Consider the following 14,535-nt stretch of genomic DNA (forward strand, 5'->3'; position numbering starts at 1 on the left):
GTTTCCTTTTCCCAGTAACTTAGATTGTTTGTTGTAGAAGTCTTTTGCCTTTGGTTAGGTATAGTCCACTCAACACGGTCTTTTAAGTAAACAATTCATGTGAGAATAGTTTGGTATCTTCCCTTCCTACTTTTATCCTTTATGTTTTTGTTTTGCCTAATAGCTGAAACTTAAAGCACTCTCTGGTATAACAGAGAGAGTACATATCCTTGTCTCTTTCCTTCTTGACTTCAGAGGAAATGATATCAGTTTATCTCCATTTAAGGTAAGATTGGCTATAGGTCTGTTCTATATAGCCTTTTTCTTTCTTTCTTTTTTTTATAGGTATATTCATTTTAAGTATATTCCTAAAGTCTTCAGACCTTTATATCATGAAGGCCTGTTGGACTTTGTCAAATACCTTTCAGCATCAATTGAAATAGAACTACCTAGTGAACTTTTATAAAATAGAATACTATTCAGCTCTAAAGAAAATGAAATAAGAAAATTAGGAGGAAAATAGATGTACATCAAGTGAGATATATAATCTCAGGAAGAAAACTGCAGGTTCTCCTTCATATGCAGAATCTAGCCAATAATATATGTAAATGAACATACAAGTGTGTAAAGCATAACATAGAAAAGAGAGTAAGAAAGGCTGAATATAAGGGAATGAGGAAAGACTGAATGCAAGTAATGAAATGAGTTATAAAAGAGGATATAAAGCTAGTTTCTTATTCTCATTCTGATATAAATATTTTGCTTTTGGTGGTAGATAAGTACATAAAAATCTTTGATAGTAAAAGTATAAAATCTAATGTGAACCTCACAGGTTCAGAATGGCTATTCCAGCTATACAGAAGTTCATAAAATGTACAGACTGTGAGTCTGGTTACCTTTGGTCTGTGATGTTTATCTTATTTGCAAGACTTTTTACAATAAAGTTCATAAGAAATTTAAACTAAAAAAACTACAGAGTAATTTGACAAGCTCCATTCTGAAGAAAGCATTTTTCTACTGCTTTAGGAGAACTGAAAAAAATCCTGCCCTTTGAAACAGAGCACACTTCTGAGGTGTTCCCAGTTCTTGATAGTACATATCAACCTGAAACTCTTACTTAAGTGAAAGGCCACTGTGATGCTTCATAAAAATGTTCAGATATTTCTAACTCAAAAATACTACTTTATTAAGAGAAGACATGAAATAAAAGAATAAGCTAACTAAAAGCAAAAGGCACAATCAGGAAGACATACATTTAGAATACATATACATTTTAGATTCAGACAAGAGAAAGAAGTCCACATTACGAACAATAAGGCCTGGCCAACCTCACAACACATGAGAAAATGTTCTGCAATCACCAGATGAAACTGTACTACCATAATCACTGCTATTAACAGCTCAAACAAGATCTCTAGACAGAGATTAATGCATACCCATTATTTCCTATTCCAACAGCCACGAACCACTCAACAGGTAACAAATATTAAGAATCTATGTTTGCTTACTACATGTGGGGATGGAAACCTGAATGACAGGTCTTATGTTAGTTTCATTGTCACTATGTTGTCAAAGTATATCTTTATCATATATTACTTAAGCTGCGTATAATAACCATGCTTCTAACTGAAGCCAGTTTAAAAGATATACTATACCTGAATTTGCGTCACAGTTCCCTCAGAAAGGTCATCGTCTGCCACCTCTGTGGTTGCCGTCATGGTCACCTCAAAGCTCTGATCATTTTCTGAAACTTGAAGAAAATAATGATTCATCTCCACAATAATAATCATAGACTCTAATAACCCTAACAGAAACCCATGAGGAAAATGTGAGCATCTAACTTCCTAACACGCTTCTTACCATTCATTTTAGTGCACATTAATTTGCTCAATAGACATGAATACCAGAAAGAAAACTCCTTTCATGGGGCTTATAGTGTAGTAATGAATAAGATACTGTGTTGGGTGACACTCATGTAAGCCAAGAACAAAATAAAGCAGAAAAAGTAATGAGGTGGAGTGAAGGAGTGAAGTTTTCAGTAAGGGCTAGGGTGGCTTGGGGCAAAGGAAGGAAGCTAGTCTTGCAGGTGTCTTCTGGAAGGCACTTTAAGGAAAGACAAGCACAAAGGCTTTGTGACAGGGCACACTTAGAATGGCACAAGTATAATCAGACTCACTGTTGCTACAGCAGATGAGGGAAGAACAGAAGAGGACTTTGTAAAACCTTATAAGCCGCAGCTAAGATGATAACTTCAACTCTGCGACAAAAAAGCACTGGATGACTGTAAGCAGACAGATGCTATAAGCTCACTCTCACGTCAATAGGACTGCTCTAGTGGCTGTGAGGAAAACAATCTCAACGGCAGAGGAGCTAGAGTGAGAGTAGTAAGAGAGGCTGAAGATGTAATGAAAGAAAGGCCGGTGGTTTGGACTAGGTGGAAGCATCAATAGTGCAAACTGTGAATGTATGTTGGTGATGAGCCAGTATGATTTGAAGACAAACTAGATGTGTGAGAAATTGAAAAGACAAAGATGGCAGGTGTTTCCCCCTTTCTTTTTAAAATCTGATCAACTAGAATAGATTACTATGAAGTATTTGTGAATTTTTAGGAAGTCACTTTCAAATATATACCTGAGACATCTACTATACATCAAGAATTCAGGAAAAGTCTGAAGGAGGCTCTACTGCATCAAGCACTTCTAAAACAAGTCTGGCTAAAATACGTGGGGCCATCATCAGAGAGAAAACACAAATTAGATCACCTAAGCCATGAGTAAGAACAGAAGAGGCACTCTAAGAGCTGAGTCTGAGTCCTGGATGTTCCACATTTAGAGGTTGGTATGATGTGCACAAGGCAACCTAAAAGATGGACAGAAAGAAAATCGCAGAAAGGGGTTTCTAGAAGCCAGTGGCAAAACTGACAGGAAAAAGGGGGAGAAAGAAAGAATACTAGATTTAGCACAAGATCTCTAGAGACCTAGAAACAAGTTTTGGTCAAGGATAAAACTCTGGAGTATGTTAAAAATAAGAAGAAGACATGGAGGCAAGGACAGGTGACTGAACAGTGGCCAAAAATGGCTTCAGAGCTTTAGTTTACAGAACAACATGTGCTCAACACTAATGGGAATCACCCACACAGAGAATGAGCAACTAGTGGTTCAGAAGACAAACCCAACAGCTGCAACAACATCCTTGAGTGGAGCTGGGAAACGGAAAAGCAAGCTTTAGCTAGCTAGGGTGAAGACTAGAATACATAGACAGGCAAAGACAGACGCGACAATGGGATGTACAGTGTATTTTCTTGGTATACAGTAAATTTTCTCTGAAACAGAAAGATGGTGGTGTCAGATTTTTGGGACATATGACAGTGATCTCAGAGTGGAAGAAAGAATATGAGTACGTCTGGTGTGACATACCCTGATGATCAGAATCAAGTCCAATTGTTCACCTTGCCTTTCTCTAAGGTTACTCAATAGTTGTGTTAAGCACACACTGGCAAAAGACAATTTACACAGGGTTATAGTTTTACCAAAGAACAATGAAAGGAAAGAAGAAAAGGTATCTGAAGGTAATTGCAAGACAGTAAATATTATTAATCACAAAACTGCAACTGGGTAAGGAGAAAAGGAAGGACACAGTGCAGACCAAACAGTGAGAAGACCAGTGGGTCCAGGACGGAGGATGACTGCAGCACCACAGAGGGACTGTGTGGAAAGAAGCAATAGTAGGAAACAAGGCTGACAGGTCACAAACACATACCAGTAACAAGCGGTCCACGAGCGGAAATGGGAGAAGCAAATGGAGAACAAAAGGGTAAGTGACTGGAGTCTCAAAAAAAATCACCAAACCAACCGGTAATTAACATGACACCATGAGTAAGAAATGGCATAAGTGCACTGGCAGGTTACCACAAAGTGAGCTAGAATGACTAAAATGAGAGAATTTTATCATCAGCTTAAAGTATATAAAACCCAAGTTTCTAGTTAATAGACCTGTTCAATACTAATTCATCTGCATAAAGTCTAGCAAGTAATGCTTTATTTAGTGTGAAATGTAGCATTTCATGTTCGCAAGCCCAGCTTTTGTCTCTAAGTAGCCACTTCTCTGCAGAGAACACCAGTATACTTCATCATAGAGCACTACAGTCCACGCCCTTCCAAGTAACTGCATCCTGGTACCTTTTACTCAGCCTCCTCCACCACTCCCACCCTTCCTAACTAACCACAGCAACCATCATTTTACTCCCTTCCTCCATAAATCAATCATCAGCTTCCTGTACCTGCTTACCTCACCCAAGACATGCTGCTGCTTTAAATGCAGCACTTGATTCTTTTATGTCTGTATTAATATTTCACAGTGTCCGAGCACTACATTTCTTTCATCTCTGGGTAGACACCCATGTTGATGCCACACCCTGGCTACTGAGAACAGTGCTATAATCATGAGAATGTGAAATGAAGGCATCTCCTGATAGATTGATCACCTATCAATTCTACTCCAAGAACCACCTTCACACTGCTTTCCAGGATGGCTTACAGTTCCACCAACAGTGTGCAAGAGCCCTTCTTTACCTGTGCTGTTGTCACCACTTTAATTAGTCATTCTGCTTGGTGTGAGGTGAGCTATCTCTTACCTACTATTGGTCTGTTCAAATTTTCTGTCTACATGCTTCAATTTTGGTGTATGTGTCCACAAAGCTTACTCATTTGGAGGTTTCCCCATTTATTGGCATAGAGACATTTGGAAACATAGGTATCTTTAATTCTTAGTATTTCTGTTCTTTCAATTATACTTTCTCATTTGGTCTGTTTTTGAGTCTCTTTTCTGGTTAACTTAATAATTTATCAATTCAACTTAGATGCATGCTTTCACAAATTAGCTGCTCAACTGAGCTTTTTATATTGTCTTTTTAGGATCCAGTTTGTTTCTATCTGATCTGGTACTTGTTATGTCTTCCTTTATGATTTTGGGTTTGATTTATCTTTGTTTTGCTAAGTACCTGAGTATACCACCTGGGCATGTGAATCTTTCTTCAATGTAGCCCATTAACTTCTCTCTTAACATCCTTTATCCCGTGGGCCTGGGCATGCTATGTTCTTAGCAAGTTTCAAGACATGTTTTAGATTGTTCCTTTGTTAACTCATTAATTGTTCGACGGCATGTTGATTTCTAACTTCATTCACATGGTGATCTGATAGCCACATTTTCAAATTTGTTAGAATGTGTTTTTTTGAATGTGTTAGAATGTGGCCTGATGCATGCATGTTCCTTGTACTTTAGACAGTATGTAGTTTCACTACTGAATGAAATGATATATAAAGTCTGTTAGGGCATTTGATTTATAGAATAGTTTAATGCCAATGTGTCCTTGTTGATTTTCTGTCTGACTTTTCAGAGATCAAAGAGGAAACTGGCACCCTCAACCATTATTTTATGCAGTAAACTTCTCTCTTTATGGCAGCATTTGCTTTACGTAACAGGTGTTCCACTGCTGGGGGTGTACACATGTTTGCAACTGTTATTCCACCTTGTTCAACTGATCCCTTATAATTAGGCTCACCTTTGTTGTCCCTTATCTAAAAATAAAATGGACTTTGCCTTTAAACAATAACTTCCTGATGCTTTTCATTTATTTTTTACAGTCCTTGACTTTTGGTCTACAATGTGTCCTTGTTAATGTCTTGAGATTTCTGCCCTTAAATCCATTTGCCTACTAAATATTTATGGTGAAATTTAATCCATTTATATTTAGCATTAGTATTGCGAACATATATTTTATTTTGTTAAATTTAGAGTTTGCTTTGTCTCTATTAGTTTCCCTTCTCCCTCTTGGATAGCTTGTATGTTTCTATTGGTGATATCTAATTATAGGGTTTGTTTTGTTTTTTGAGTCGTTATTTTGGTTCTAGTTTAGGAGCCTTAGTATTATAAAGCTGGTATGGCCTGACAGCAGTAGTTCTCTAGTTTTGCTCATCTTGGAAAGGTATTTTCTATTTTGAATACTAGTACTTTTCTGAGTACTTTATGTTGCTATTGAGCTTATTTATCCGTCCATTTATTTATTTATTTATTTATATTTACAACTTTGAATGCATCTCATTCCTTTCCAGGTTTCTGCTTAGCAGTCTGCTGGTAGTTTAGAGAAGATGATCTCCTGAATGTTGGCACTTTTTTTTTTTTTGTTTTGAGCCAGTCAAAGAGGACTGACTAAACCTACCTACCTTCCTTTCGGATTTTGTTTTTTGCGACAGGAGTTGCTCTCTGTGTAGCCAGGGCTGTCCCGTAACTCCTTCTGTAGACTGAGCTGGCCTCTGCCTTCTGAGTGCTACCACAGCCCAGCAGGAAAGGACCCATCTTGAATGAATAATTTAGGAGGTCTCTGGGTTTCTAGGGCCTGGATGTATATATTCATTCAAGACTTGAAAAATGTTCAACGGCTATCTTCCTGAATACATGTTCTGTGTCCCTTTCCCTTCTACTATACAATACTCATCATATCATCATTTGTTTGTGTCTTACAGATTTTTTTAGTCTGAGTTAGTTCTACTCACTCTAACTTCGAGCTCAGAAATGTGGATTCAGAGGTTCTTCCTCTGCTTCATCTAGTTAAAGCTCTACTATCTTAAATTTTCATTTACTAAGTTCTTCAGCTCTAAACTTTGTGGTTTTCTGTTTGTTTGTTTTTTAAGACAGGGTTTCTCTTAGTAACAGAGCCCTGGCTGATGTGGACTCACTTTGTAGAACAGGCTGGCCTCAAACTCACAAAGATCCACCTGTCTCTGCCTCCTCAGTGCTGGGATTAAAGGTATTTGCCAACATGCCCGGCTCGTTTGTATATTTTTATAATGTATACCTTTGCTGAATTTTTTTATTTAGAACAAAAGGTATTTTCCTAATTTCATTGAACTTTTTGTATTCTTGTGTGTCTTACTGAATTATAGTTACTATTTAAACTATTAACTTTTGAAAGGCAGCTGGCTTATTTCCTTTTCTTTGAACTACCTTCGGCTGTGCTCGTTTGACAGTAATGTTACCTTGCCTTATTTTTCATGTCTTTGTCCCCATATATATTGAAATGTGCAAATCTGTACATTATGTTGATTCTACTAATTTTATAGGTAGTAGAAGGTTTGTTTTCTTGGAGACATGCCCTAAGGTGTTAGTTGGGCAGGCTGCTTTGGCTTTGACTCCAGGGAGGTGCAGTACTTAGAAGTGTTCATGTAATCTCTGCAGCTGAACCATGCTTGTAATACCTATGGGTGACTCAGTGGCCTAGACCAGAGTAGGAACGGGGTTATCCTACCTGTGAAGATGCATGCAGCATTTAGCACGTGGTTTGCAAGTGGATCTAGGCACCATGTGCTCCTGTCAGTTTCTGTGTGCTGATGCACTCAACTATGATGAAGCCATTATGGTCTCTTCCAGGTTCAACATATACCTGGTGGTGTGGCAGAGTGCTCACTAGTGCCGGATGACTATGTGAAGAGGCTGCTCTGGTGGCCACAGGGAAAAGAATGCCCATTGGTGTATACAAATGACACATATAGTTACCTTAACAAAGCTGCAAGGTCGACCTACTTGCTTCTTGGGGCGGCGGGTGAGTAGGTAGGACTAGCTGGCAGCTTTTGTGGCCCAGCTTCTTAGGACAGGCAGCTAGGCTGCTCATCAAAGCCAAGGGCTGAGTGGTCAAACTTTGTACCTTTACTATAGCTTTTATTTTTATTACTTTGTTTCTTAACGAGAAACTTCTAAGTTGATTCTGTCAACAATTTTTACAAATGTGGAAAACATTTACTCAGAGCCCAGACTTCTATTAGTCTTCAAATTATGTTCCATGTGTAATAGGCAAACTGCATACCACACAAATGTTAGTATTAACATCTCCACATATTTATTAGGTGATAGAGACAAGGATTTAACAGTACAGACTAGTACAGTCTGGACCTATGATAATGAACAAAGCATTTTAAATAATCAACTAACTAGTCATAATTTAGCCCCAAAGAATTCTTCAAAAGCTCTGGCTTATAAAGTATCCATATAGGATTATATCTGTATAGATAAGCCAACTAAGTTTTAAAGTCATCACGACAAAGACACAGTAAGAAGCATTTAAAAACAAGGATCAACAGAAAGAAACTTCATGTAGTTCAAAATTTTAGGCAGATATGTTATATTTGAAAATACTAGCCTTAACAGTTTAATGCACAATAAACTGAGATAAAATGGCTTCTGTTCTATTTGAGAAGTAATTAGCTCTGTGCATACTACTTGCTAAGACCCATTCTCCATGCTAAACATCTAGTCTTAATTTCACTGACTAGATGATGTGATTTCATCTGATAGTTTGTGTGTAAAACCAGAATTCTAAACAATGGCAAAAGTCTACTTATGTTGACAGTACCATCAACAGCCGTGTGGCTCATTTCTATCCCCACAGATGAAGGCATCTAATAGGAACAAGATTCCTTATTCTTTACTGAGCAAATAAAAAACATGACCTAATGTTGTTCTCGTATGCCTCTGCCCATGGCATTCCATTTGAAATGTTCTGTCTTTTCTGGAATCTAGCGTACTCTAGGGGCTATGAGACTCTAAACATACTAAAACCCTGATTGGGGTAAGCAAACTAGGCCTCGACCTACCTTCCATTCAGAGCAACACAAGGCTTTTAAAGCATGTGCTAGAAGAACTAGACTCCCTGGGAAAGTGCATACGCAGTCTCTCCGGGCTCCATTTTCTTCATTTCCATGTATGAATAATAATCATACCTACTGCACAGCATGGGGAAGGGTGGGTTTAAAAGCCTGATCCTCCTGATGAAGAAGTATAAGCAGGGACGCACACATATCCATTCAGAAAAACGAGCAAAGTGTCAGTACACATAGGACACAATAAGCAGCAAAATGTTCCTTTAAAAGACTCACTACAAAGCCCACCACAGCAGATCAAGAGTAAAGAAATATTAAAAAGATTGGATAAATATGCAAAGGCATTAGAGTTGTGCTTAGCACACAATAAACACTCATTAAGCATTAGTGTTAAAACATTTTTTTTTTTTTTTTGACTAAGTAGAAAAAAGCAGCGTCTCCCTAGATACGCCTTAACAGACTTACGTGGGAGTGCAACAACTGATATGCAAGGAGCGGAGTCATCAGCGCTCTGATCATCCTCCGGGGACAAACAAAGCCTCTTATGTGGAGGTTCAGTACTGTCTTCTGAGCCTACTTCATCAGGATCTAATGGAAAGGGGAAAATAAACAAAACAAAAAATGCTCAAAAACTCGAATTGATTATGCAAACCTCAACCTAGTACATCAAATCTCTGCAGCAATTTTCTTATCCATTAAAAACACCCTTCCATCCATTTGCTCCCAAGTTCACCCAGCTACACAACAAGGACTCAAGTCATCGCTTTCTCCTCACTTACAGTAGTACCCAGCTCTTGTTCTTATAACAAGAACTATGACGGGCAAAAGTGGCACCTTTAACTAAGCTTGGTTTTCCAAAGATCTCACATGCAAAGAGAATGGCTGATTATTGAATTCATTCAATATTTACTAAATGTATATACTCTGTTCTAAGTGCAGGAACAGAACAATGAAGGATACCCTATCAAGAAAGTAATAGTGCAGTAATAACTAAATGTACAATTTCAAAACAGTGCACTAGAGTTGTGAAAGTGGAATGAGATGGCTGTCATGGGAGCAGAGGAAATACATCCAGACTGAATGTGAGGGAGGCTTCCTAAGGAGGTGCCATGAACTTGAAAATCAAGCAAGCAAGCAGGGAAACATGTTTTTCCTACTGGCAGTAAAAACAAAATGTGCCATAGAATTAATACTGAAAAGAAATATTATGAAAAAATAACAACTGTGAACTACTGGAACATAGTCACACGAACTGTGTCAACTATGGCAACTGTGGCAGGAGGAAAGGTTAGGAAGAAATGAATAATAAAAGTGCCCAATTATATATTCTAAAAAGAAAGAAAGAAAAAATACAGTAAGCTTTCAAAGCACTACTAACAGGAAAACTGGATAAAGGCTGGAGTTATCCAGATGAGAAAAGGTAATCTGATCTAATAAAAGAGAACTCAAAACAGGAATAAATGGAGTTTTAGAACAGCAAACTACTAGTTAAGTTGTGATATAAGGAATTTATTTCTAATGATAACCAGAGACTCCAAGGACAAAGGAAAGTCAAGTTCGGGAAGTGTATGAAGAGAGCTTCTTGGCACATGTAAAATTTAAGGTGCCGTAAGTATCACGGAGAATGTATAATAAAGACAGAAATCTGAGCCAGCATGATTAATAGGCAGATGCTAGCTGAAATGACTGAATGAAATAATACAGAGACTACACAGCCATGAGACAGAAAGTAGATTACCAGATACACACGCATGCATGTGCGCACTAAGATTAAAATTCATAGTTAATGGAACTGAGAAACCCCAGTGTCAGGCATAGTCTGCAAATTTTCCTACCATTCTGAGGGCAGTGAAGAATGAGGTTCCCGTCTGTGTCCTGAGTAAACGTCACAGAGTTCACAGTTTCTACTGTTACTGCGTCAGAATCCTCTTCCACTGTGCTCATACTCAAATCTGAATGAGAAGAGACTACTTAAGGATTTAAAATATTACTTCCAGACAGCACATGAAAGAGATCTAAACATCTACTTAGTCTTTACATGAAAACTGCAAGTTTAGATTTCAGAAGCTGCCTTTCCTAGTTTCTACCCCCTGTTCAGAATTAGGTTCAATAAGCTGCAAGAATCTGACCAACTCTGAGTAGCTCCAATGACTTTCTACAGTATTTTGATGGTTAATCTAGCTTGAGATTTAGAAATCGCCATAGAAAGCAACTTCTGTGCATGGCTGTGAGGAATTCTCTGGATTAGGTTGAGCTGGGAAACTCACTTTAAATGTGAGTGACATCATGCCATGGGCTAAGGTGTCAGACTAAATAAAGAAGAGCCGAGCAGCAGCACGCATGCTGCCCCAGGCTCCTGCCCCCACGGAACCATTTACGCTGCTTTTGTGAGGTGTGTTGTTGCTGCAATAGGCTTCCTTTCTTCTTACAGCAATTGTTACTATAGCCAAAGAAAAGAACGGTTTATGTTGTTTAGCATCAACACTCAGTAGCAATTTTTAGTTATGCTTTAACATTTTTTTTACTGGTAGCTTTTCTCACAAGCTTTTAACATCTGACTCTCATGGGGACAGAATGGTTACTGACCCCAGACCTTTCTATTTAAACCTGGCAAATGGTCTGCCACTAAACTAGATTCCAAGCTTGGTATCTTTAGCAGAAAATTAATCAACATTTCCATCTAGATCTAATAGTCAGAATTCTAAAGTACCCTTTATTAGTATTTACACCTTGTTACTTGAAAAAAAAAAAAAAAAAAGAACACTAAATAACTCCCCCTGCCCCACCCCAACCCCCCACCCATAGTATTAAACAAACACATTTAACCATCACTGACCAAATACTTTTGTGTGGGGTCGGTTCTTACTCTTGAAAAAGAGAATTCTCATTTAAAGTGCCCTCACCTGCTATTTTATATGTAACAACACATTTGTTGTGCTTGTTCAGACTAAGCAATTGGAGTCTTAGAACAAGGTCACTATCTTGTGGCTGGCAGAGATAAAAATACTGGACTACCAATGCCTGATTGAAGTCTATAAAATCTTATAATACAGCCGGGCGTGGTGGCGCACGCCTTTAATCCCAGTACTTGGGAGGCAGAGGCAGGTGAATTGCTGTGAGTTCGAGGCCAGCCTAGTCTACAAAGCGAGCCTAGAACTGCCAAGATAACACAGAGAAACCCTGTCTTGAAAAACTTAAAAAAAAAAAAAAAATCTTATAATACAGTTCTTGTCTCAACTGTTTTTCCTCATGTACCTTTTACCTACTACTACAAACAAAAATCTTGATGTGTATTTGACCCACACAGGTATTAGTCCACTTACATACAGTTTACTATCATTTTAACACATTTTCCTTTGGCAAAAAAGACAACTATATTAATTTTTACATAGTAAAGATCCAATGAGTAATATAGGCTTACTATAAAAGAACATGGCTTTACACTGTAATGATACCATTTTCAAGATAAAGATGAATGGAAATAACTATGTAGTTATGACTAAGGTCTGCAAACCATTGGGTAGATTTTTGTAGCAAAGGCCGGCTTACCTAGACCACGAATGGATTAGCTACAGCCCTTCCCATAGAATCAGGTTTCTGTGCTTTGGCCAGCAGCATCACTCTCATGTTATCCAGACGGTTTCTCCTCCATGCTTGTGCATCTGCAATACTCTAAAACAGTAGCACAGGACATGAGGCTTAATAACAAGTAGTAATTGAGTACTGGGAAAAATGGTGTTGCACTCTGGCCTCACACTTCTGATATCTCACCCAGAACAGTGAAGCAGAAGCACAACTTTCTTCTGAGCGCATTTTATGGAAATCTTCCTCAAAACCAGTACTGTACAAGCAGAAACAATTCATAGAAGTTTCTCAACTCAAGCTGTCAATCATCAAGCAGTCAGGTGTCTTCTGAACACATAGGTTTCGGTATACAAGTGGTACCGTAAACCTTGGGACTACTGTGCAAACTTACCTCATTTGAAAAACTAAACAACATGTTCTTTCATAGTGATTTATTAACATCTCTGAAATACTTTATTTCATCTTAAAACATTAAAAATATTTACATTATTCAATCGAAGCCACATAAGAGGATAGGTAAACAACCCACCAACCTTGATATTATCATGTCCGAAACATTTCCTGGGGACAATTCACTTCTAACAGATCATTCAGTGTGGAGAACAGAGAAGGGGGTAAGTTATAAAGACTTGTGTTAGGAGGTAACTGTGGTTTGGTAAGGAGGGAGGATGGCCAGAGACTATCTCATGCTTTGGGGGCAGAGACAACTAGGCTTTATGACTGAAGAGACTGACACTGAGAAAGTGGACACCATCTTAAGAGAATTCCTGGGCTTCTGGCTTCAATTTAAGACAAGGAATTTTACCACAGGGTGTTTTTCTAATATTAGTACTAATAATATCTAAAAGTAAGATATATGGTATTTAAATGAAGGTACCAAGCGGATAGTTGGATATTTAAGTTGTGCTCGACAGGCATAAAAACACCCATAAGTCTGACTTAATATGGTATGCAAGTTGTTTTCTCAAAGGTACCTAGATATTGGAGCAGACAGCTTAGATTCTAGTTCCAGAACACTCTTCCTTACATCTGGAAGTCAAGAGGGAGAAAGTCAAGAGGGAGACAAGGGCCAGCTCAGGTTAACAGCACCTACTCTTCTCCAGAGGTCCTGGGTTCAGTTCCTAGCACCCACATGGCAGCTCACAGGCCTCTGTAATTTCTAGCTTGTGGTACACGCATGCAAAAAAACATTCGTAAAATAAAAACCAAGCAATCTTTAAGAAAGGAAAGAGGAAGACAAGCAGAGGAGACTGAGGACTAGCTAGTGACACAGAAGGAAAACTAAGAAGTGTTCAATGGACATTAAAATGATTAACTGTCAGTAAGAAGACAGAGAAGTACTTTGATCTGACAATCTGGAGAACATTCATGACCTTAACAGAAGCAATTTCAGTGGACTGGAGTGGCTGGCAAACAGAGAATCCAAAATACGAAGACAAGACACACTTTGAAGGTAAAGAGAGCGGGAGGAGGGAGTGGGGACATGATGGTGTTAGAGGAGTCTATCTGACTTTAAAGAGAGAAATGCTTAGCCAGGCGGTGGTGGCACATGCCTTTAATCCCAGCACTCGGGAGGCAGAGGCAGGCGGATCTCTGTGAGTTCGAGGCCAGCCTGGTCTACAAAGGGAGTCCAGGATGGCCAAGGCTACACAGAGAAACCCTGTCTCGAAAAACCAAAAAAAAAAAAAAAAAAAGAGAGAGAGAAATGCTGGTGAGTAAATCAAACTAACTGGGGAAAAGTAATTTAGTGCTTTTATTCAGTCACTAGACACAAAATTATGCTTGACACTGGAACCCTTTTACACTCCAACACTACCACAACCTTTCTGGAGCATATATACACTACCATCCTCTTTTAACCCCCTTTCCCAAGTCATTGGTGGTATCCCTTTTACACTAGTTAGAAATGAGAAAACACAATAAAGGAGAGACAGCATTTTAACTGACTTTCCAATGTAGTCCCATCAATGATGAATTACCTTGAAACCATAAATAACTTAATAAATTCAAGAACCTGAAAAGGGTATGAACATTTATAATGGCATTCTTACACTTGCTCACATTTGAAAGATAAACCCTTCACTTACAGCTCCTACTAGGGGGAGGGAAGCATCGAACAGGATCTCATAATGTGGCCCAGGCTGGCCTTAAGTTGATTATCCCCCTGTCTCTGCCTTCTTAGTGCTGGGACAAGCTTGAGTCACCATGCTGATCCAAGATGAACCCTACTTACTAGAATACACCAGCCTGGTGGAACAAACAGGGATAAGTACAGCAAAGTAACACTTGTTATTTAACTCAGAATTCAATAAAGAAAAAA

The 14,535-nt window shown here is 38.5% G+C and overlaps 1 protein-coding gene across 1 annotated transcript in view; it reads right to left on the reverse strand.

Moving 5' to 3' along the window:
* Nucleotides 1-14,535, reverse strand: part of Dmtf1 (cyclin D binding myb like transcription factor 1) — a 42,137-nt gene that overhangs the window by 21,606 nt on the left and 5,996 nt on the right. Inside the window, exons 2-5 of the mRNA XM_051152067.1 lie at nt 12,180-12,302; nt 10,466-10,582; nt 9,096-9,218; nt 1,635-1,729 (exon numbers count right to left, since the gene is read on the reverse strand). Coding sequence (XP_051008024.1) covers nt 1,635-1,729; nt 9,096-9,218; nt 10,466-10,574 — 327 coding nt within the window. The 5' untranslated portion in view covers nt 10,575-10,582; nt 12,180-12,302. The remainder of the gene's footprint in view (nt 1-1,634; nt 1,730-9,095; nt 9,219-10,465; nt 10,583-12,179; nt 12,303-14,535) is intronic.

The sequence above is a fragment of the Acomys russatus genome, chromosome 10 (genome assembly GCF_903995435.1).
Source record: "Acomys russatus chromosome 10, mAcoRus1.1, whole genome shotgun sequence".
Taxonomy (NCBI): Eukaryota; Metazoa; Chordata; class Mammalia; order Rodentia; family Muridae; genus Acomys; species Acomys russatus.